Here is a 23,456-nt window from a genome sequence, read left to right on the forward strand (position 1 = left end):
TTACAACACAGTATTACCTTGGAGACACCAGATGAGATGTTTGCTTGTAACTTGGGAAATAATTCCATTAAAGCCTCCTCAGAGAGTGGCCCTTTACATCCACATAATGCTAGCCTCTGATAATAGAGATCGGCCAACAGCAACACAGATGGCTCCATTGGAAATGTTCTGTAACAAGATATTTACGAGAGTCAAACTGCATCATACTGCTAAGTTACTAAGAAATGTCTGCTGATGAGGGAAATATAAAATGCAGCAGCTGCAAGTTTTACAGAGATACCCATCATCATTTTATAGATGAGGTCGCCAGGTGACTGATATGCTGAGACACAATCTGCTAGCCAGAGGAAGAGACGGGACTAGAACCTCAGATGCTGCCACCCCAATCCACAGCTGTGAGTGGCAGTGACATCCAAAGAGCACATGTGAAATTTGTCAAGTGTTTACAAGGGACTAAGCCAGGGAGGAAAGTGCAGCCCATACCTCAACTCTGCACTGTGATAGGCCACAGATCATCCATATGCCCATTTTATTCACAGGCATGGTCTGAAAGCCTGGCATACGCCAGTGACTTTTCTAGACACTGGATAGAAAATAAACCAAAGACAAAGCTCTTATTCTCCTGAAACTCACACTCTAGGAAAAGGTAGTCACAGTACACTAAAAACTACTCAGTAGCACAGTGATAAATGCTGGGGAGAAAAGCATTCGGGGGAAGGAGGCTATAGAGGAAACAAGAGAGTAGATGGCAGGGACCAGTGGGTAAAATGTTACAGGACGGTCACAGAATGCAGAAAAGAGGACATGAGGGTATCTGAAGGAAAAGCATTCTAGGCAGAAGAGTGAAACCAAGGCCCTCTCTGACACCTGCTCGACTACCACTCTGATACACACACTCTGACAGGGCCAAGTGAACAAGGAAATATGAGTGATGTCAGGACTCAGCAGGGGACTTGTAAGGACCTCAGACTTTTATTCCAGTAAGAGGAGTAGGCCTTCCCAGAATGACTAGCATTCAGGGCAGGAACTCTGCTGGGGGCTGCCTCATGTACTGCATACTGTTTAGCCAGAGCCCTGGCCTCAGCCTACTAGAAACCACAACAGGCTTAGTAATGAACCAGAGTGCTACTTCCAGAGTCAGCAGCTGGTTGAAGTAGAAAAATTACGCTGGACCATTTCATCACACAGCAGACAGACAATAGAACAGGGGACGTTTCTTGGAAATGCAGGCCCCAAACTGTGAGGCAGAACAGCAAGATGTAGACGCATGTAAAGGTATCTCATTAACGAGGTAAGCAAAGGGTAATAACACTGGGTGGGTGCCTACAGTAGATGAGGCCTTTGTTTCTATCACACCACAAAATAATTTTTTTAGATTCACCTAGGCTGGACATGATAATGCATACCCTTTATTCTTAGTACTTGAGAGGCAGAGGAAGGTGGATCTCTCTGAGTTCAAGGCCAGCATGGTCTACAGAGTGAGATTCAGGGCTGTATAGAAATCCTATTTCAAAAAACAAAACAAAAAACAAAACACAAAAACCAGCGAACATTTTAACTTTTTAACTCCAACCCTAGGAATATTTTGAAATATTCCTTTGCAAAGATGATTGTATACTTAAAATACTTAATCTGTCAAAAATTACTTTAGTTGGAGGATCTAATAACACTTAATTTTCCCATGTAACTGTATTTAGGTAAAAAGATTTCTGTTATATCCCAGACTTCCCACAAACAGGAGCTTTTTCTATTTTACTCATTGTTAAGACAAATGGAACCCGTGTACTTACAGCACTAAGTGCTTTACCCGTTCCACAGGAACCAGATGAAGGAGTTCAGAAGACTCTTCCAAACTTAGTAGAGTATTTACAGCTTGACAAAGAACAAATAAGTGTCCTAAGGGCAGAAAACCAAGAAAAGCACATTATTGTATCTTCCTTACAGGGACCACATATTCAGAAGCAGAGAATCAAAGCCACACCATTGACTGAGACAAGAAGCCAGCTGAGGTCAAGCACCCCTACTCCAAACCTGAAGTGTGTGAGCCCTGCTCCATGGTGTACAGTTAGCTTTCGAGTCACAATGTTAGATCTGGAATTTTCAGGTTAGGGCTCCTAACTAGCAAAATAGATGTATGTATATTTCAAAGTCTAAATTTCAAGTAAGGGATATAGTCCACCCTCTAGTATAACCCAGACGAGAATTTTCTGTTAACAGTAGACCTGGCTCACTCATCTGCTCATATCTCCTTTCTCCTCCCCCCACACCCCCCCAAAGCCTAAAACATATACAGTCCCTTTGCCAATTTCCTTTCCAGAGTAGCACCATCAAACACAATGCTCTGCAATGGCAAAAGCCTTTGTGCTGAAACAGCCAATCTAATACAGTAGCCACTAGATACACATGGCCAATATTTGAGCTATGAAAAACTTGCTGTGTAATATTCTATAGCACACTACTACTTCTATGGGTGAATAATCACAATGTACATGTGTTTGGCTATAATAAGGCACCGAGAAAGACCAAATAACTGCTTTTAAACTGTTAGGCTCTGAGGAAGACATATAGCAGGTTCTGGGACTTGGAGTAGGGTGACTTGGTCCTGCTGACAGGAGGCAGGAAGGCTTCCTAGTGATGCAACTGTGGTGGTCTGAATGATTCCTCTGGGACTCGTGAATCTGAACACTTGGTCCCAGCTGGTGGTGCTGTTTGGAGAAAGTTCTTGAACTTTTAGGACACCTTGCTGTTGGAAATAAACTCTCAGCTTCTCTCTCTGGCTGCCTGCTGCCATGCCCCTCTGCCATTATGTATTGTCCTGGACTTGTACACTAAGACAAACTCTTAGTAAGTCACTCTTGGGCATGGTGTTTCAGCACAGCAACCACAAACAATCAGCCTAAGTGATCATACTGAATAACAAACAGGATGGTTCTCAGGCAGAGGGAGCATACGCCAGGGAATGACTATGTTCCACGTGAGTAAATGAAGCAGTCTGAAGCAGAAGGTGTCCCTGAGGGGTAGGGAAGGCACACGAGATAGTGGGGACTCAAATGTCCCATGTTTTAAATTCTCCTAATACTTGACTTTCCTTGTGTTTAGGCAACTTATGGGGTACAAGTAGCACGTGACCCTGCCACACATGCACACTGTCATATGGAGTTACAGCAGAATACAGTGTTAGCACTATTCTGTGGCACACTAAGAGAGAAAAAGGGCTGACTGACTGACCTTTTCCAAAGCTCCCTCTGTCAACAGCCAGGAAGAGTGACTCTATGAAGCAGGACACAAGTGATATCGTCTTCTCTTTCTCAAGAGGTCTGTTACGAAGTGCAAAAAAGAAGGAAAATTTCAAATTTAATGGCTTAGTCACAGGATGAAAAGAATGGGTAACATTTTATTCAAAATGTTAAATGTTTGTAAAACACAAGTTTATTTCCTTACCTAAGATGAGGTAATACCACAAGGGCTGCCCAAGACTGTGAAAGGTAAGTGGCATCTTTATTTGGGGGTAACTGAACTATGGATAAGAGATGGTTTAAGACTGGAAACTGTTCCTTTCTTCTCTTGGAGTCAGCCTTCCTCTGCTGTAAGTAGGATCTGAAGGTGAAAACAATGAATGAACAGGTATTTAACAAAGCACAAGTCTGAAAGGGTGCATCTTGAAGGGAGTAGGAGCTAGGGTGATAGATAGACATAAATGAACAAGCGTGAGTCACTTGCTGACTACACAACTCCCCTCTCTGTTTTAACTGATTGTAACCTAGCCCTCCCTAGCTCCAGGCACTGCTGTGCACTGTGCGCTGGCTGCTGGGCACATCTGAAGGACTGGAGCAAACTCACTTCCTCCATTCTTCATATCTTATTTATTTCAGACAGTATAGCTATGAGCCTGGGAAGCTGGAACTGATTATATATAGCAGGCTGGCCTTGAACTTGTGGCAATCCTCCTATTTTGTGCCTTCTAAGTGCTGCTGGTATTATAGGCATGAACCACTATAATTGCCACATGAACTTTAGTATTTTCAAATGAAGAATGATGTCACAAAGTTACCATGGAAAAATTGGCAAATACCACTTTTATTATGACTGACAGGTCTCCTCCCACTTTATGTGAAACAAGGTTCCTCAATGATGTTTTGTGACTTACCATTTGTTGGTGGGTACATATTAGTCTATATAGTTATAACTAGCCCTTTCTATTGCAAGCAAAGTCCCAGAAATGATAGGTAATATGCTTTGTAACTTGTTCCTCATGTCCAGTATGGTTAACTTGTATGTATAAGAGAAGTAGTCTGTAAGGATTTTTGTTATTTAAATCAATAAAAAGTCATTTTTTTTTGGTTCCATACTTGTCAGAACACAGAATATTTAGAAATAATACATAAGTAAGTTAACTATCAATTCATTAATCAACTTAAAAAAAAACCAAAAACAAAAACAAAAAACTAGACAGGATTTCTCTGAGTAGCCCTGGCTGTCCTAGAACTCACTCTGCAGACCAGGCTGGCTTCTAACTCAGAGATCCAACTGCCTCTCCCTCCTGAGTGTTGGGATCAAAGGTGTGTGCCACCACCACCCAGCTAGTCATAGTATCTTGAGTCTTTCTAGACAATAAGCATAATATAGCAACCAATAAAAATCTTATAAAATACTGATGATGTCAAAGAAAAAGTCATTATTTGCCCCATCATTGTCCTAAGTTAATGCCTCTTCTTGCCCGGAGTCTTGAACTCAGATCTTGCAAGACTCACTCCTTCCCATTACAGTGAGTCCAAAGCACCACTCCAGAAGGGACTGATCCACTCTGTCCCACTGCCTCACCAGGTCCCTCTTCACGTGCCACTGCTGTCGTCTGCAGGATGGACAGGCACCTCTCATTCTGTCACCCCCATTGCCTACAGCAGTGGATGAGGCTTTAAATGAGCATTTCCACACCAATTCTCTCTTCCTGGTTCCTGTCAGCAGAGAGCTGGGATGGTTCTGGAGTTTTAGAGACAGGATCCCAGGCTCACCTCAAACTCCCATGTTGCTTAGGTTGGCTGTCATTACAACACTCCTATCACCCTGTTTGGGTTCTAGTCCAGTGTGAGGTGTCTGTGCACAAATACATGTCACTATGCAGCTCAAACTGTTACTCAAAAGTCACCACAGGAAGAGTTAAGACAAAGGTGACCATTCACACAAATCATTTCTGTGAAGAGTGGCAAAGGAATGTTTTCTCAGAGAAAAGAGACATGGAAGTTGTAGCACTGGCTTTGGGTTAAAAGATCTAATTTGCTTATTTTACTATGTACTTTTCTCAGGAGGATTACAGAACTGTGAGGTGTGACAGGGGCCTCATCAACCCCTTGGCTTCTCTGAGGGGAAGCTGAGAACCAAGCAGCTTCACTCCAGGGCACAGGAGACAGTTCTGGGGACACCTGCAAGAATATGCCTGCTGGAGACTGGCTCTGGCTGTGAAATCAAGCTAGCAAGGACACGGAAATGGTTCTCCAGGAGTTACTCATTATCCATTTCTCAAGAGCCAGAGCTCGCTTAAGGAAAACAGGACTCTGTTCAGGCATTTTACAAAAGCTACTTTCTACAGGAGATGTAAGCAGGCACTAGGAGGCAAGGCCTCCAATGTCTCCAGCTCACCTAATTCCAAACCAAATGCTGTGAGCTGTGGGGACAATAGCCCTCACCCCAAAGACTGCAGCCAGGGTCAAAGCGGAAACCTTAGCAGGATCTCACTGTGTAACCAGTCTGCCTTTTCTTCCTAACCCCATGCACTGACCTTAGAGTCTCGAAGAGAAGCAAACCACAGGAATGGCCACGGGTAGGTGTAAAATGAAGCACAAACACAAAGGTCCGAGGCCACTGGGATGGCTCATCGAGTTAAAGGCATGTGCTGCCAAGCCTAGGGACCTGAATTTGAGTCCCAGAGCCCATGTAGTAGAAAGAAACTACTCACACAAACTTCCTCTGACCTCACGGGCAGGTCATGCAACCACCCTCACACATGCTTGAAAGGAAAAGGTGAGCCATGGCCCCTTTAAACATGTTTAATACAACATTTTAAGTGTAACAGACTCAGGGACACAGAAGTAGATCAGCAAATACGCCCAGGTGATTTCTGACAGAAGTACAAGGGCAGCTTCATGGAGAACAGCTTTTTAACAAACGTTGCCAAAGCAAGTTAATAGCCTGTTGGCCTAAACCTCAAATTCGATGTAACAGTTAATGCATAATGTGTTCCAGACTGCATATGACACGGAAGGAAGAAATGGCAGACCGGCTACACAGTGAGACCCTATCTCCTGCCCCCTCTTCACCCCCAGTACCAACAAACACTTTTTAATGTTTGGTAGAACTGTTGTTTCTGCCATGAATTAACAAATGGTATTTGGGTCTCCAAATTCATGCCTTCTCAAGTCACTATAATGTCTATTTATGGGAAGTGGGTAGTGATTCTTCCTACTTATCATAAACCCCCAGAATTCCACACTGGGATATGTACAGAGTTGAAAACATGAACAGTCACAATAGCTTAATGTGCAATAGCCAAGAGGCAGAACTAACCTAAATGTTCTTTACACGTTAATGATTAAACAAGAGTGACATTCTTACCAGGGAATCCTTAGAAACAAAGAGGAGTGGGCTTAGTTGATACAGCCACCTGGGTGAGTCTCAAAGAAACTGTTCTGGGTGAAAAAGCTGACCAACTGCAAAGGTAAAAGGTACACTGCACGATCCTACTTACAGTGACATGCTCATTAAATCAGGAGGGCCGACTGGTGGGTACAGGGTTAGGAGAGAGGATAGCTACTAAAAGCCGTGCCAGGGAATTGTGAATGTGAAGAGTAGGGGAGAGGGGACAGGAGAGACTAGGGGAGAAGAGAAGCGATGCAATTGTTTTTGCAAACCGGAGGAGAAAATTATGCAAGGCTGAAGACCTCTATGCCTTCAGGTGGTGGTGACAGCTCTGCTGAGTGATCACCTGCACAGACCCCTCAGATCTACGGACAAACAGCACTCGGTAAATGCACAGAAAACTGAGGCAGTCTCAGTGAGCCTATAAGTTGATTCTAGTTCTAATATGGCAGCAAGATAAAGCAAGACTTGACAGAGGGAACTGTATATATGTAACCTCTCTATACATTTCTTAAAATTACACATGAATCTAAAATAATCTTAAAAGGCTTACTTAATGATCACTTCTAATCTTTATCACCATCTGAGATAAACAAAATTAATAGGTTTATGTTCCCATCCACACTTTTCCATGCTTATCCACGGCTTTGCAAGTTGGAATCATACTAACATTACGGGCACAGCCACAAGTTGAGTCTTTCCCACAGCACTTTACTGTGAACCTCCTTCTAGTGTAGATATAAATGGATGGATGGATGGACGGACGGACGGACGGATGGACAGACGGATGGATAGATCAATCATCATTTTGGGTGGTATACTTGAACATTAAATTAGGACTCAATAATCTACCATCACCATGGGCAGTAGATTTAGAACTTACCCCACTGTCTGCTGTGAGAAAATCAGAGGGTACTTTTCAATGGCCATGGAGCCGGCAGTGGGAGGAGCAGCTTTGTTCAGAATGAGTTTGGCTAAAATGGCCAGTGCTTCATCGCTGACCACAGAGTTGTCCATCAAGAAGCAATTCTCAATGTACAAAAGAAAGCTCGGTAGAAACAGCTGAAGACAAAAATAGGAAATTTACATGCATTAACAGAAGCAAATTCCAGGACACCCAGGAAAGAGATCCTAATAGAGTGTTGCAAAGGAACAGAATTAAAGTTCTCCAGGAAGACAATCTGGGAACACTAGGAACACTGACAGAAAATGACTACAAGTGAGACGTTAATGACTGGTCTATTACCAATGCAGTGCACACCTCAGATACACTGACTCTTACGTCCTGCCATTCACCCTCCCAAACCTGTTAGAGCTCCGACTCCGAGAGAAGAGCGGAAACAGGAATGGGACGGAGTACAGGGCCGAGGGACCAGGAGAGAAACAAAGGCCACCGCAGTGGACGCCCATCCAATGGCTGAGAACGCAAACCCTAGACAGGAGGAACCTAAGGGAGCAAAGAGGAGAAGGTGAGTTGCCCCCAGTTTGCCATATGGGGTGTTCAGAATGCTGCTGGGTGTCAGTCACAGACAAGGTATCCAGCATGGGACGCGTGAGGCAACTGCTGATTCAGAGAAAGATAGGCAGACATAAAAGGACATGACATCGAACTCTAAAATTCTTCTCATTTATAAACTGTAAGTGGTAGATATGGAGTCAATCAAACCCCAAGATAGAACTCTCCTGTGCAAAATAAGGGAACTAAAATTAATGTACCAGAGGAGAAAGTCTACTGATGAGGCCAACACTAGCTTATCACAGAAAGAATACATTTAGGTGAATCCAGAGTAAACACCAGGGAAAATAAGAAAAAGATTACTTGTGGCTACTGCTGCTAACATGAGAAAACAAATGATTTGTCTTTTAGCCTTGTCTGACTGGTTTAAACCAACACACACACACACACACACACACACACACACACACACACACACACACACGAGGTCTTTTACTTTTTCTGATACAAGGTCTCAGACTGTCTTTGCTAAGCTTGAACACCTGATCCTCTGTCTTCATTTCCCAAGTATTGGGATTATTGGCATACGCCATCACTTCTGGATAAGATTTATGTTTTATTCCTGCATGTAAGTATGGGAGGGTAAGATGGGGTCTCATGCAGCAGAGGCTGGTCTGACTTGCTATAAAGCGGAGAATAAAACTATTCTCTCTGCTTTTAATTCACATCCAAGTTCTTTGAACTGACTTTTCAATTTTACCAAATGGTTTTCTAAATAATTCAATTACTGCTAAAAACACAGTAGCTCGTGGGTATCATTGGGTTTGTGTGCATACGTATATTGACAGAGTCTCACTGTAACACTGCTAGCTTGGCCCATTATATAGTCCAGGCTGGCCTTGAACTCACAGTAATCCACTTGCTTCAGCCTCTGAAGTGCTGTGAGGACAAGCTTGCATCACACCTGGGTTCAGGATTTCTTGGTGTGGTGGTGGTTTTAGAGACAGGGTCTAAGGAGCCTGGCCCAGCCTTAAGCAGTCTGGCCTTAAACTCACCTTCCTGCCTCCACCTCCCAAGTGCTGGCATTAGAGTCTGCACTGCACAGATAAGTCATTTTAAATGACTTAGTATATAAAGTTTCACATATAATTGAATTGAATACAATTTCTTTAAAATTATATTAACTAAAACAGCAAGCACTGAATCTGTTCCTCTCAAAAAACAGCAGCAACAACAAGAATAACAGAGAAACCACAGGATTTCAGATTTGATTATTTCATGACATATTTATAAAGTACCTTAAAATTAATGTCTTGCTTACCTGCTCAAACTGCTTCATAGCAAACATGACTTCAGAAAAATCCAAAATCAAACGTCTTTCAAATTTGCTTTCAAATACCTGAGAAGCAGCAGAGATCAGAAGTATCTGTAAATGTACACAGTGGGTCTCTCCTCACCCCCAGCGTAACTACAGTAGGTAAACCACATGCCAATACTGATTCCATCCAGAGGCTTAGTGGGCTCTGAGGGAACTCAGAGCACAGCAGGTGTCTCAGTGACTACGACAGGCCCTCAAGGATGCTTGGCTCCTTCCCAGCTTTAGGCAATCACAACAGGAAAAGCAGAAGGTTCCATATGAACTTGGGTTTCCATTTTCAGTTCCACTCCAACCTAGTTTCCAAACCCACTAGACTGCAAACAGCTTAGCATGACCCTGCTCAGAATTCTCCCAGAGCCTTCCCTATCTGCAGGATAAAGCCAAACTTCCCAAAACTAAGAGAACTCTTCTCGTATGGTGGCAACACATTCTCGGTGTCCCTGTGCCAGACTACATGCATTTGTGAAAACAAGTGAGTCATTAATGTTCCTTCTCCTGGGTTTTTTCCTCCATTAGCTAACTGTTAGAAACTTTAAAAGACTACTAGAAGCATGTGTCCTTTGAAAAGCTTTCTCTGTTCCCCTAGTAAGTAGAATTAACAATTATAATTCAACAGACATCTCTAAATTATTAGTTCACCATATTGTAAGTACTTACTCCCAGGCTCCCCAATCCCTTGTCAGAATGGTAGGTATCATATCTACCCTGGACATGTAGCCCACTCATGCTCTGCACAGCAGACTATGCATGCTCCCTAATGTTTGCTCTTACTGCGCCATTGTGCTTGTTGCCATGAGGGCATGCAGCTCCCATCTCCTCAACAAGAACAATCCTTTGGGACAGAGCCTTTGTCATGCTTCATCTGTATATACAGCAGACATACTCAACGCTAAACACATTATTAACTACACAAGTAACAGCTGCTAAAGTGAATTACTTTTTCTATAGTTTCTTTGATGAGGGTCTCTGGCAAGGAAACATTCTCAGCTAGGAGCAAAGCAGAAACTACATCCAAGAGAGTCTTCCGGCAAGATGTGGACAGATTGGCTGTCTGTAATGCTTCAGACAATACCTGTAATAAGAGAAGAAAACACAAGGCACACATAGCAGTCTACACTCCACCCTCCGCCCCGCCTCCAGTGCTGTGGATCATCAGTCCTTGCACATGCTAGGTGAGTGCACAGCACCGAGCTACGCCCCAGTCCCGACCTGTAACAAACGCTTAGGTACATCAGACTTGGGAACTCACCCCACAAACGTCAGCAGGCAGTGGTATTTTGGAGCCACTTCCGTGTTTCACGACGATCAGGTATGTTTCCAGCAAGCGGCTCATCTGTTCAGAGCTTTCACGGCAGTTTGCTTCTGTCGATTTGTTGTGTAGCTCCAGGAGTGACTCCTTCAAATCAAGAACAGAATGGGGAAAACAACCACAAAATTCCCAACCCATTCGCTCATCCAATAATGGAATATTCTGTGACAGCTCCCCTCTTCACACTCTTCTGCTTTATAAAAAAGGAAGATGAATGTTTTGAGCATAACTAGACAGCAGCAGCTAGTATTTACACAGCACTGCGTTCTTTGGAAGTATTTATACACCCTCATAGCCTCCTTGACACAGGTAATATCAGCCCCATTTTAGCACATGAAAACACCACGCAACTGGAGCTGTAAATAACTGTTCTGAGTCACACTAGCAGTGAGAGCAAGATGCCGACAGGAACTCTGGCAATTCTCACAGCCACTAAACTCCACTGACGTCAAAAGACTAGAGGGGGAGGGAGAATCGATGTACTCAATGTACAGAAGAAGCATAGGAAATGATGATGAAACACAATGTCCGACAGTGTGCTGCTCTGCCCCAACAACAGAGACAGCTACTCAGACTGCCCTGTTACATACCCATTCTTAACAGTTAGAACTTACTTGCAAACAGTCAAAAAACACACCAAAATGTTCCTTGTAGATATACACTACAGTGGATCTGGCCATGGTTTTCAGGGTTTCCCCAACTAGAATCCACGGTAGTTGAGTTTCTGTCTCAGTGACTGGTCCTAGCTTCTGCAGAAGGAGCGGGAGTGCCTGTGGGAATGCAAGGGACAGCAATTAATATGTTTTTGAATAAAATATTTTTTAAAGAAAGTATTAAGCTGTGTTTTATCACCCTGATGTTATTAAAGGTTTGGCATGGAATAATCAAGGATTTGGAAGCTTTGACTGTTAACTCTGTAGCCCAGGCTGGGCTTGAAATTACAATCCATCTGCCTCAACATGCATGGTGCTGGGATTACAGGTGAGTACCAATCACACTGCCCAGCCTTAGCATGGGGATTTATCACAGAACAGCCTCTCACTATCTACCCATGATCATTAATCAAGCACTCAGGATCAAAAAGACCAAAGCGATTCTATAAGTAAAAGGACCCAAAAGCTGCATCGAGAAGGACAGCATTAACCCTGCCTCTCCCGAGTGTGTGCTTCCTGTGCATTCCAGGCCACCCTCCCTGTCATCTGCTTGAGTTTCCTCTACACAGACTCCAAGTACTGCTCCCCACTCGTTACCTGGCCTGTGCAGGAATGAAACATATTTCTGACTCCTTTGCACATTTCAAAGAGCAGTTGTCCAACTCCTTCCACTTTTTCTGGATGTTCATTAAGATCAAGAAACATTAAATTGAAAAGTGCATTTTTATCAGAGACCTAAAATGAGAAATGGGAAATTGCATTTACAATACAAGTTTATCTAAGAAGCCATATTTCCTATTTTACATATTCATACTTAAATGGACTTTGGAAGTTTCTGAAAGGCACAGACGTAATAACTTCAAGCTACTAGAACTGTATACTTGCCTCGTAACTGTCACGTAAGGGTGATAATTAATCAGGCTGACAGGAAGGAATGTGCTAAGAAAAACAGCACAAAGCAGCACTGTATCTTCTAAAGTAAACCAAATATTCATATTTTATGAACATAAAAGACATTTAATACACTGTTTTATTTTATTACCACAACCTAAAATTCAGTAGGAATTGCAGACAAACACAAATGGTACAATGCTAGTGTTCTCTTGCAGGAAATCATTACAGAATTCCCCACACTGACCAAAGGGCACTTATAATATGTACAGTGAAAGTTAGAAAAACCCAAGTAACAGATGATCCAAATTATAGCTCAATAACTACTAAACAAAGACTAAACTTTATGGCAACATAAGCTAAGAATAATAACTAACTTCTGTTTATGTATTTAAAAAAATTACTTCGTAATCACATTTAAAAATCCCTCTATTCTAGTCATCCGATTCTTGACAGTTTAGTACCAATAAGCACAGAAAAGTATCACACTAACCTTTCTCATCAAGAAAGTAAAACTTTCGGCAGCAAAATTTCTTATATGTAGTTTTTTATGAGCCAAGAGGGTGCTATACAGGCTGTAAAAGGAGAAAAACAGGGCAGATCTGTCAACAGCATCAACTTAGTACAGACGTGCTACATGTCAGTAATCTGGTCATCAGTGCTAGGTATGCACGTGATTACAGAGACATGCAATGTCACACAAAAGGCGGAGTTAGAGGCAATAGGCTATATGGCAGTGATCATTACAGAAAGACTTCATGAAATGGTCAAACACACAGAGAATTCTGAAAGGCAGCATAAATTCAGCTGTGAACTGGGAAGCTTATCATTAGGAAGATCGAAGATGAAGTGGGTACAAATAACTAACTACATCAGGGAATAGTTAGAAGCCAAGAGATACACCTCAGAGAGGAGGGGTGAGACGGCTAGGGAGTGTGGGAAATGACGGGTAACCATGTAGCTCTGAATCCCAGCCAAGCACGAGTCTGGGCAGCAGTTTGCATTTCTGTAAGTACCTCCTCTGCATTACTTCATTCAATCAGGACAGCTCTGTGAGCTGGGTACTATTACTACCTCCATTATTTAGATAATGAGCCAAGGGCAAGGCTAAACATCCTGTTCATTGTCATATACCACACTGCTACAACTAATTATAGACCTGAAAGGTCAGACAGCCTAATGATAGAAAAGCACAGAATATGCTGTCCTATTTCTGTCATGCTAGTAGCTAACAGCACCTTAATAACAGCAGGTGTGAATAAACAGTGCCTGAATATCGTACTTTCTGTAAGATTAATTTGGCAGCAACATACAAGCTAAAGGAAAAAGGAGGCTAATGATCTAGTTAAACCGCTAGTCAGGTAACAGAAGCTTGGGGCATCAAGGCATGCAAGAGGCATAGAGAGAAATGGAAAGGCTCAATCCAGAAGATACTTCAGGAGTCCCTGCAAAGGAGCTGAAGGCCTTCCAGTGATCCAAGACCCTCTATGACCTGTTCTGTTCTCCATCCTAACATAAGTACACAACAAGGACTTCTGTATGTTTTATTTGTGACTATACCAAGTGAATTAAAAGCAGATAACACTCACTGCAAGCTCACTGAGCTTTATAAATGACAGAGGAGAATTTGGAATCCTGGTAACTAGATCAAAGATGCCTCTAAGAAGCCAAGAGCAAGATCACTGGCATCACTGTCCGGCTCCACACCCACACCTTCTATTGGGATGCACAGGAGAAATCACAGGAAAACCAGATGAAGGGTATCATTTAGTCTGACTGATTTAAACAGGTAGGAATCTTGTTTTCTTTAAGCAAAAAGCCACCAAGAAATTCATTCTCCTTCCACATCCCTGTACATTTAAAAAATGGTATCTCTTTTGATGAGCATATAAATACATGCTGAAGATAGATATATATGCTTATTTATTGCTGGATAAGGACCAGCATTTTAAACAGTTTTCTTAAACAGTTCAGGGGGTTGCAGAAGACAGGATTATATTACAAAGAACTATAATAAAGCTTGCATGATCCAATCAACAAGACAAAATAAAACACATCTGAGAGGTCCAGAATTCAAAGCTATCATGGCTAATAAGGGGGGGGGACAACATGATAAACTCCTAGTCAAGTTTGGATGGGTGGGTATAATTTTAGGAGCTGAGGAAGAAAGAATGTAAGTACATACAAATTTAAGATATACGAAGCAGATCGACAGATTAAAATGTAGATTACTGTGACTGGCACATCAACTCTGTATAAGGAAATAATTAGGTAGTGTACTGGAAAGGTATTCTGGAGTCAGGGAGAGGTCAGGGCAAAGGAAGAAGAAGGCAAATCAGAACAGTGCAGAAGAAAAGGGACACCTGTATATCTTGGACATGTCCTTCACCATCAGTCTCCACAGGTACTTGTAAAGATACGAGAGCGAGGTGAAAGCCCATTCTAACAGTTCTGTGTCCTGAGTCTCCAGGATGGACGTGATTGTCAGGAAGAAGTCTTCAAAGTGGGGGTAGAAATCAGTCTGCAGATCTCGTGCCAACTGGACTACTAAACTGGATTGAAAAAGAAGCAACCAATTAAAAATAAAAAGCTGTTTAATAGTATAGATAGCCTATGACCATTGCATGAATTAAAACAAAGAACTTCTTATCAAGCCTCTGTTGTTGCTGTTTAGTTTCTAAAACAAGACCTTATCTTGCTGTACAGCCCAGGCTGGACAAGATCCACCTGCTTCCACCTCCTGAGAGCAGGGATTATAGAGTGCGCCATCATTCACAGCTCAAGGCTGAAGAGATATAAAATTCTTCAAATCTTAACAGGTGAGCAATGAAAGTAAATCAGAAACAGTTACGGCAGAACTTGGGACCACGCGTCCCTGGTTTCAAAGAAACAGTTGCGGGAGAACAGAGACAGTGAAATGTACACCCGGGACACTGCTGTACAGCAACACATCGTTTTCTTACACAGTAAACTAACAGAGAAGGCAGATGCATCCTGCGTCTACATTATCAACAGTAATTCACGGCCAGTGATGAAACATGATTTTCCCTAAAACTCAGACAAACACCACTGAGCCTTCATTTGAGATGTGACTTACTCCAAAAGAGGTTGGAAGGCAAAACTGTTCCTAATCTGCAGGTGAGTCTTCAAGCTCTGGACGATTTCATTTTGATGATAGACCAACTGGTTAAAAGATTGGCATTTGTCAATGACTTCTTTGTAAAATTTCCCTGGATTAACAAAAGGAAAAAAGAAAGGAAGAAAGCAAAAAGGATTATATTCTGTTTCTTCGTTGCATAACTAGTTGTTGGGAACATACAATGTGCAAATTATAGGAGGATGAAGTACAAGGAAACAGACAGTACCGAAGTGCTCTGTAAGGTTCAGTTCTCTCCACTTCAGCAGAGCCTCGAAGAAGTAAGTCTCGACGTCCTGCCAAGAGCAAGGCATGAGTGAGGCAATGCCAGGACAACTGACCAAGCTGTAGAGCACAGACCACAGCCGGCATCTTAGGACAAGCATCAAGGGTTTAAAAACTCCTTTCTGTGTTTTTGAGAAGAGGGGAGACCCAACCTCTTCAAGCCACTGGAAGTCTACCAGCAGCAGGTGAATTAAAAAACAAGCCTTGTTGCTTTGGTTGCAGCAAATAACTGTCTAAAGCCCACGTAAGGAAAAACTGCCTGCATACAAAATGCGTCGGACTCTTCAGTTATTCCATTCTGCTTTTAGACATGAAGACTGCTACAACCCTATGGGGAGGAAATCTGGTACTTTATTTAGACATAAAATTAAATATGTCCTTCCATCAGCAATTTTTCTTTTTAAGCTATTACTTACACACATAAAGGTTTATTACATTGAGAAAAAAATCAAAACAGCCTAAAAATCCATCAGTAAGGTAAGAGTTGTACTACTTCTGTGGCCTATACATACGAAAGTGTGCTATGTGGCTATCATACTAGGAGCCGGATGGTATCAGTACACTCCTTTAATCCCAGCACTCAGGAGGCAAGGCAGGCAGATTTCTGAGTTTGAGGCCAACTTGTTTTGCAGAGCAAGTTCCAGAACAGCCAGGGATACACAGAGAAACCCTGTCTCAACCTTCCCTCCCCTGAAAATTATATTAGGGTTGAGGATAGCTCAGTGGTAGACAGTACCCTTAGCACACGTGAGGCCCTGGGTTCAATCCCTAGCAACAAATGAATAAAAATTAAAATCATTTTGTTGTCATTAAGTTGAAAGATGGTGATGATACATCCCAGTGTGATAAAAGCGCATTATGTATAGATACATACATCTCTATATTTGTATCTAATTTTTTTTATTTTAATAAAGAAACTTCTACAAATAGCTATACATATTAGCTTAATATAGTATATATTATCCTGCACTTTGGAAAAGTATAATGGTTTAATTACAGAAAATAAAGACAGTATTTTCCTATGTAACTTAGTATACCTTTTGATTGTGTTGTGTTAGAATGTTTGATTTTAAAAATCACTCCCTGAGTTGCTGGGTAAAGAAGGTTGGACAGAGAAAAAGTTTAGTAAGCCCTGCTATAAACAATGACTTACAATGGAAATGTCACACACAAAGCATGGCCTTATGAGGGCATCCTGCTTTCACTGTCCTGGAAAGACTCTTACCTTGTGAAAAGAAGGCCAGTCTATCTGTGTTGGAGAGCGACAGGAAGAGTCTCCTGATGAGTTTTATGTCAACTTGATGTAAAAAGAGTCATTTTGGAAAAGGAACCTCAACTGAGAAAATGCTCCCACTAGATTGGTCAGGGAGGAAAGTCTGTGGGTCATTTTCTTGCTTGATGATGATGTAAGAGGGACCAGCCCACTGGGGACCATGCCACCCCTGGATGGTCCTGGGTGGCATAAGAAAGTAAACTGAGCAAACCGTGGAGAACAAGCCAGTAAGCAGTATTCCTCCATGGCCTCTGCTGCAGTTCTGGTCTCTAGGTTCCTGCCTCGAGTCCTCCCCCCCACCCCTTTTTTTTTTGTTTTTTCGAGACAGGGTTTCTCTGTGTAGCCCTGGCTGTCCTGGAACTCACTCTGTAGACCAGGCTGGCCTCGAACTCTTGATCTCAGAAATCTGCCTGCCTCTGCCTCCCAAGTGCTGGGATTAAAGGCGTGCACCACCACTGCCTGGCGAGCTCCTCTCCTTGCTTTTGATTGTTAGTCTTGATCATAGCAATAGAATTCTAACGAAAACAAGAATGGAGACCAACAACTCCAACTGTAAGATATGTAACTGAAACCATTTTGGACCATTCAGCCTAAGAATTTTTGTAAGGAAAACTCTTATAAAAAGATGCCAATACATATTCATTATGTAAAAATTGTGCACTCTCATCTTCAACATTTTATTGTTTGGTACCTTTGACCTGTAGCTTACACTAAAACCACCTGCCGAACCCAAGTCTCTAATTCTGCCTTTGGATTCACCTATGCTCTACATTCACGAATGCTCTGAGACAGGGTCTCACTATGCAGTGTGGCTGGCCTCCAACTCACAGAGATCTGCTTTCTAGGTCTGAATTTGGGATTAAAGGCGTGACCACCACACTCTGCTAGTCAAATGTGTTTTAATGTTTCCCCTGGTGGTCCAGTAGTAGTTAAGATTTACTGTGCTTTCTGGGACTGTCCCTTTCTCTCAAATATCCTATGGACACTATAATTTGCATGGATCACAGGTACTACACATCACATTCAACAAGTAATTATCTTCCTCTCAAGAATTGCATGCTCTCTCTCATTTGCATTTAATGTCTATCATATCTTTAGAGAGTGTGTATGCACATGTGAACAGCAGAGTCTTGACAGACATTAAATGCAAATGAGAGAGAGCATGCAATTCTTCATCCTCACCTGGAGTCCCTTCAGATTGCTGAGTGGTATCTTCAACCATCCTGCTACTGTAACCAAAAACCTGCTTTCTGTCCCTCTCCACATGTTCGGTAGGTCAGTTCCTACTCCTGATCGTAATATCCCTGAAACTTCCCTTCTGTTTTGGTTACCACTATCATAACCATCTCTCATATAGACATCAGATCTTCTCTGCTAGTTTATATCCCGCTCTTTCCTTCGTGTTTAAGACGAAATTTTAAGCCTAATCATATCCTGACCATGTTGCTCCCCTGCTTACAGTTCAGGAACAGAATCCTATGGCTTTAGGATAAAATCCAAACTTCTCAGCATATGAAACTCTTTATGGTCTTACCAATCTCTCTAGCTACCCTCCTCTGCTGTTCCAGGCACCCCACATGTGTGCACCCTAAGCACATCTATAAGACTGAACAGTTTTATAGTGCTTTAAATGGGACACACATTCCCTAGCTTCGACTGCTTTGTGCAGACTTTTCCCTCAATCTGCAAGAGCCACTCTTGTCCTCTTGCCATGACAACACCTACACCAACAGCAAAACTCAATTCACGTCTCATCTTACAGATCATCTTTTGACATCCTTTCTGATCCTCTCAGAAGGCTGCCTTCACTGTGAGTTCTCAAAGCATTTCATGATGGGCTAGATGACATCACTTACCCTGTTAACGTGGTAGAAGACAATGCAGAGACTCAGTATTGAATCTGATCAGTAACAGATGAAGAGCTGGGGTTGAAACCCCAAGTTAAAGGTGTCAACATAAACAAGACTGAGGTTAAGGTTAAGCCTTTTAAGAAAGGCTAGCAGAAACATTAAAGGCTTGGTATAGCAAAAAGGAAAACACTTCTTCATAGAAGAATGACAGGAATGTGGTTACAACTGGAAAACTGTGCAGTCCAGTATCTTAAAGAGGAAGAAACTAAACCCCAGGAAAGTGACTTCATTAAAATCTCTGTAAAATCAGAGCTGCCTTTTTGGCTGGTCTGTACACCCGCTTGCAATGTACACAAGAAAAGAGTTTCCAGTAACAAAACCCAACTGAGAATCAAGTCAAGCCAACTGTTTAACTCATCCAACTGAACTTGAGGCCAGGACGGACATGCACCATCCAGTATGGTAGGTACTTCTCTAGTATGATTCCAACTAACTGCATATAGCTACTGAGGGATTTAGGTTTAAAATGAATTAAAAACATATTTGCTGCGTGTGGTTTTTTTTTTTTTTTTAATTAGACAACACAGGTCTAAATCACTGCATGCACATTAAAAACGATTTGAAAACAGCTTACTTACATTAATTAGTAAGAGAAATTTAAAACATCCTCTTACCTCCTCATAGCTTGCAGTTCTATCGATACGGTGAATAATATCAATGTTCACATTCCCTAGTCTTTCAGCAAATGTAAGAAACTGTAGAGAAAAGCATATTTAAGACACATTAACATTCAATGCTTATCATATTTTGATATCCGTTACACCATAATCACACCAAATTCTGAACATAGAAGAATGTCTAGAACTTCAGCGAGTGAAGTGGTGATCTGGACCATCACCACAGATAACAGTACCCTTAGCTCATAATTTCAGACTTATGGTTTCTATTGATTATAAAATGAGTAACTTTTTAAAATAAGAACAGCTATTACTTATGAAACACAAAAGGTAAATGTAAGAACGCTAAACAAATACACTGTTACTACTTAAAGATAATAAATACTTCTATATTTTTGCATAACTTACTTCATTTTTGTGTATTTCTTTTTAACTTAAGTATCCAGGTTGGCTTGGAACTGGCTATGCAGCCAAGGATGACCTTAAAATTTAAGTTCTGATCCTCTTGCCTCTACATCACCAGGTCTGGGTTTTTGTTGTTATAGTTGTTGTTTTTAATGGGGTGTAAGTGGCTGGGGATCCAACCCAGGGCTTCCTGAATGTTAATCAAACACTCTACCAACCGATCTACCGCCTACATTATGTTTTATCGAATACAATTTCCACACAAGATTGTAGAACCTAGACGAACGCTGACAAGCTGATGCTGCATCTTTCACATTTCATACCACACGGAATGCACAGGGATCTCGCTAAGTTGTTGAAAAACGTTTATATTTTAAAAACGCAGACTCAGTTACAAAAGAACCTGGAAAGACATTATAAACAACTACAGTAGCCAGCAGAAGTCACTCGCCACTTGCCAGCCCGCCTCACCCCACTCAGTTCAGTCTTTAAAGTTAGAAGGGGAGATTCGGTTGCTGGCAATCCCCTGAGACAATCAATTTGACCCTCAAGTGAAGGAAACTGCCCAGACAGGTCAGATCTCATCGTTAAAAGGTGGAATCTGTATTTCAAGTTTCTTAACTTCCCTGCGAACTAATGTTTATTATACTGGCAAAGTCTCCCATTTTCGCCGGAGCCCCGGGCAAATGATTCCGGCTTTGCCCCGACTCTGGAGGCCCAGGAGTTACGCTATCAGCTAGTCAGGCAAAGGCAGGACGAAACGCGGCTCCCGGCCCAAACTCCCGCGCTCACCCGGTAAGTGTTCTCGGTCTTGTGGGAAAGTGGCTTTGGCTTCATGACTGCGGCGGGACAGCGGCCCGCGAGGGTCTCAGGAAGACAGGAAGAGATCCGCCGGCAGCGCGGAGGAGAAAGCGGCTCACACGCAGTAGTTCTCCGATGCTCGGTTGCCTGCTCTTTCTCACGTGTAGCTAGCACCGCTGGGCGCCGCCATGTTGGAAAGCCAGGATGTGTCGGTCACGTGGGCGGAAGAGGCGGGCCGAACATGCGTGCTCTTCCTGGTTGCTAGTCGTGCAGTTTGTGGATGTGCTGTTTTCACTATTTGAGAAGTTGGCCAACACAAAACGAGCTCAATGGTTTTTTTGTGGACGTTTTGTTTTGGGCATTTTTTTGGGGGGTCATATTTGTCATTTGCCTGTTGGCTTTGATTTTCGTTTTTGTAGATTGTTTATTTTTTTTAAGGGAGAAGAGCGTACAGTTGAGTGGGTTGGGAGAATCAGAGGGGTTGGGTGAGGGTAAATCACGATCAAAATATATTGTATAAAAATTTTTAATAAAAAAGGATAAAATGAGCCAGGCGGTGGTGGCACACGCCTTTAATCCCAGCACTTGGGAGGCAGAGGTAGGCGGATTTCTGAGTTGGAGGCCAGCCCGGTCTACAGCGTGAGTTCCAGGACAGCCAGGGCTACACAGAGAAACCCTGTCTCGAAAAAAACAAAAAGAAAAAAAAGGATAAAATGGTTTTATTATAGAAAGAAAGCATAACAGTCACCAGCTAACATTAACGCTACATATCCTGTATTGCCAAAAGCTATTTCCACCCATAATTTACAGTAATGTTGGTTATAAAGCCAAAATGTGAGCTGTATGGTTTTTTTCTTTTAGCCCCCTTAGCATGCAAGGAAACCAAAGTTGGGCGTCTTGTAAGTGATGATCTTCATTCACACTCGTATTCTGAAGGTCCAGGTTTTAGTTTGTTGGTACTGGAAAATAAAATAAAATCTGGGTCTTCATGAATGCCAGAAAGAGCTCTACCACTGAGCTAGAGCCTACAGCTCATATATATATATATTTACATATATGTGTGTGTGTGTGTGTGAGTGTGTGTGTGTACAGCTTTTAAAATACTCAATAACTTTTCTAAACTTACCATTTGTTTGATCAAGTATTTTCTGAAAGTGTACTATGGGGGAAAATTGCTCATATCTTAGAAAGTCAAGACAAGCTATAAGTAGACAGTAGGAAGGATGCATTGTCACGTAGACTTGGGCTATCTACAAGGTGATCTGAGCTTACGTTTGCAGGAAGTTTGAGAGATGAAAACACTGTAACTCTTGACATATACTTTTGGTTATTTCTAATCATCAAATAATATATTTGTAAACAAACTCTAAGAGGACTTATATGGCAGAGACCCACATAACCTTAGTGGCCAGCTCTTTTTATGCTCATAAGCATGTCTACCACAAGATACATAGTCACAGAGTTATAAACATCTGCACAAATATTGCACATAACATTCAGGCAGAAACCCAATGAAAAGAAGGAGAATGAGCCATGGAGCTATTTGCACAAAAATTGAAGGAGGTACATCCAAGTGCAAAGTCCTTGAGATAAGATTTCATCCTAGCCTAGCTTGTGAGTAATCAGAGCCCCTTGTGGGTAGAATACAGTGCATCAAGGTATTCTTGCCCCCCGCCATTTATTATCCTTCCCGTTGTAATCTATTTTAATCCACAGGAGTACTGGGTATTTCCTCAACTCATGAAACAATTTCCATGACTTTTGAAGTGGGTTTGGTTGGCCAATCCATCATTTTATGTAAGGAATAGATTTTCTTTCCTCATGAGTTTTGTTTTGTTTTTTGAGACAAGGTTTTTCTGTATAGCCTTGGCCATCCTGGAATTGTAGACTGGGCTGGTTTCAAATTCGTAGAGATCCCCCTGCCTCTGCTACTCAGTGCTGGGATCAAAAGTGTGCACCACCAATCACCACCTAGCTTCCTTCCTCACAATTCTTTGTGTTAGAGATTAAGGTGTAAAGCTGCCCTGGTTATATACAAATCAAATAATCCAAAGGGAAATAACATTAGTAAGATTCCTTATTCATAAAAGACTTTGAGTTTCTCCAATAATTTCACATCCATTACCTCTATTGGTCTTTATGACAGCCCTGTGAGGTAAGTAGAAAGATATAATTGCCATCATATCATACAGAAAGAAATGAAGTAGTCCCAGAGAAAATAAGCAATTTTGCCAAGGTCATGTGCTTTTGCTTGCCGATGCCAGAGTTTCTTACTCAGGCTTCAAAGGCCCTGGCACAATGCTCATCTTCCCTAGTGATAAATAGTTGGCACTGTTTAGCTCTTGATGCCCCAAGCACTGTTCCAAGTACTTCCCATACAATGACTCATTTACTCTTCCTACCAGATAGTTCTAATATCATCTTCACTTACCAATGGGAAAGCTAAGAGACGGACAGACTGGGTAACTTGGCAAAGACTGGCTAACCCCGTAAGGAAGTCAGAGTACCCAACAGTTGCAGGCAATGTTCAGAATCTGTACTCTTAGTTCATGCACTATGCTACTAGAAGATTTGGAAAACGTTTTGTGATTCAGGCGATTTAAGGGCACAGCTCAAGAGACTTTGAGATCAAGTCCAGAGATCTGCTTACTCCTGAGATTGTTGCAAGCTCTTCCTTTGATGTCTATAGCCTCTTGGTCTTATTATACA

At 42.1% G+C, this 23,456-nt stretch overlaps 1 protein-coding gene across 1 annotated transcript in view; it reads right to left on the reverse strand.

Annotated features, from left to right (window-relative positions):
- Positions 1-20,910, reverse strand: part of Utp20 (UTP20 small subunit processome component) — an 82,552-nt gene extending 61,642 nt beyond the window's left edge. Inside the window, exons 1-16 of the mRNA XM_028783101.1 lie at positions 20,739-20,910; positions 19,539-19,619; positions 15,686-15,752; positions 15,418-15,550; positions 14,684-14,872; positions 12,814-12,895; positions 12,027-12,164; positions 11,391-11,546; positions 10,717-10,863; positions 10,405-10,539; positions 9,411-9,488; positions 7,517-7,695; positions 3,442-3,597; positions 3,229-3,317; positions 1,791-1,896; positions 18-168 (exon numbers count right to left, since the gene is read on the reverse strand). Of these exons, the coding sequence (XP_028638934.1) occupies positions 18-168; positions 1,791-1,896; positions 3,229-3,317; positions 3,442-3,597; positions 7,517-7,695; positions 9,411-9,488; positions 10,405-10,539; positions 10,717-10,863; positions 11,391-11,546; positions 12,027-12,164; positions 12,814-12,895; positions 14,684-14,872; positions 15,418-15,550; positions 15,686-15,752; positions 19,539-19,619; positions 20,739-20,783 (1,932 nt within the window). The 5' untranslated portion in view covers positions 20,784-20,910. The remainder of the gene's footprint in view (positions 1-17; positions 169-1,790; positions 1,897-3,228; positions 3,318-3,441; positions 3,598-7,516; positions 7,696-9,410; positions 9,489-10,404; positions 10,540-10,716; positions 10,864-11,390; positions 11,547-12,026; positions 12,165-12,813; positions 12,896-14,683; positions 14,873-15,417; positions 15,551-15,685; positions 15,753-19,538; positions 19,620-20,738) is intronic.
- Positions 20,911-23,456: the final 2,546 nt, after the last annotated feature.

The sequence above is a fragment of the Grammomys surdaster genome, unplaced genomic scaffold, assembly GCF_004785775.1.
Source record: "Grammomys surdaster isolate TR1022 unplaced genomic scaffold, NIH_TR_1.0 958, whole genome shotgun sequence".
NCBI lineage: Eukaryota > Metazoa > Chordata > Mammalia > Rodentia > Muridae > Grammomys > Grammomys surdaster.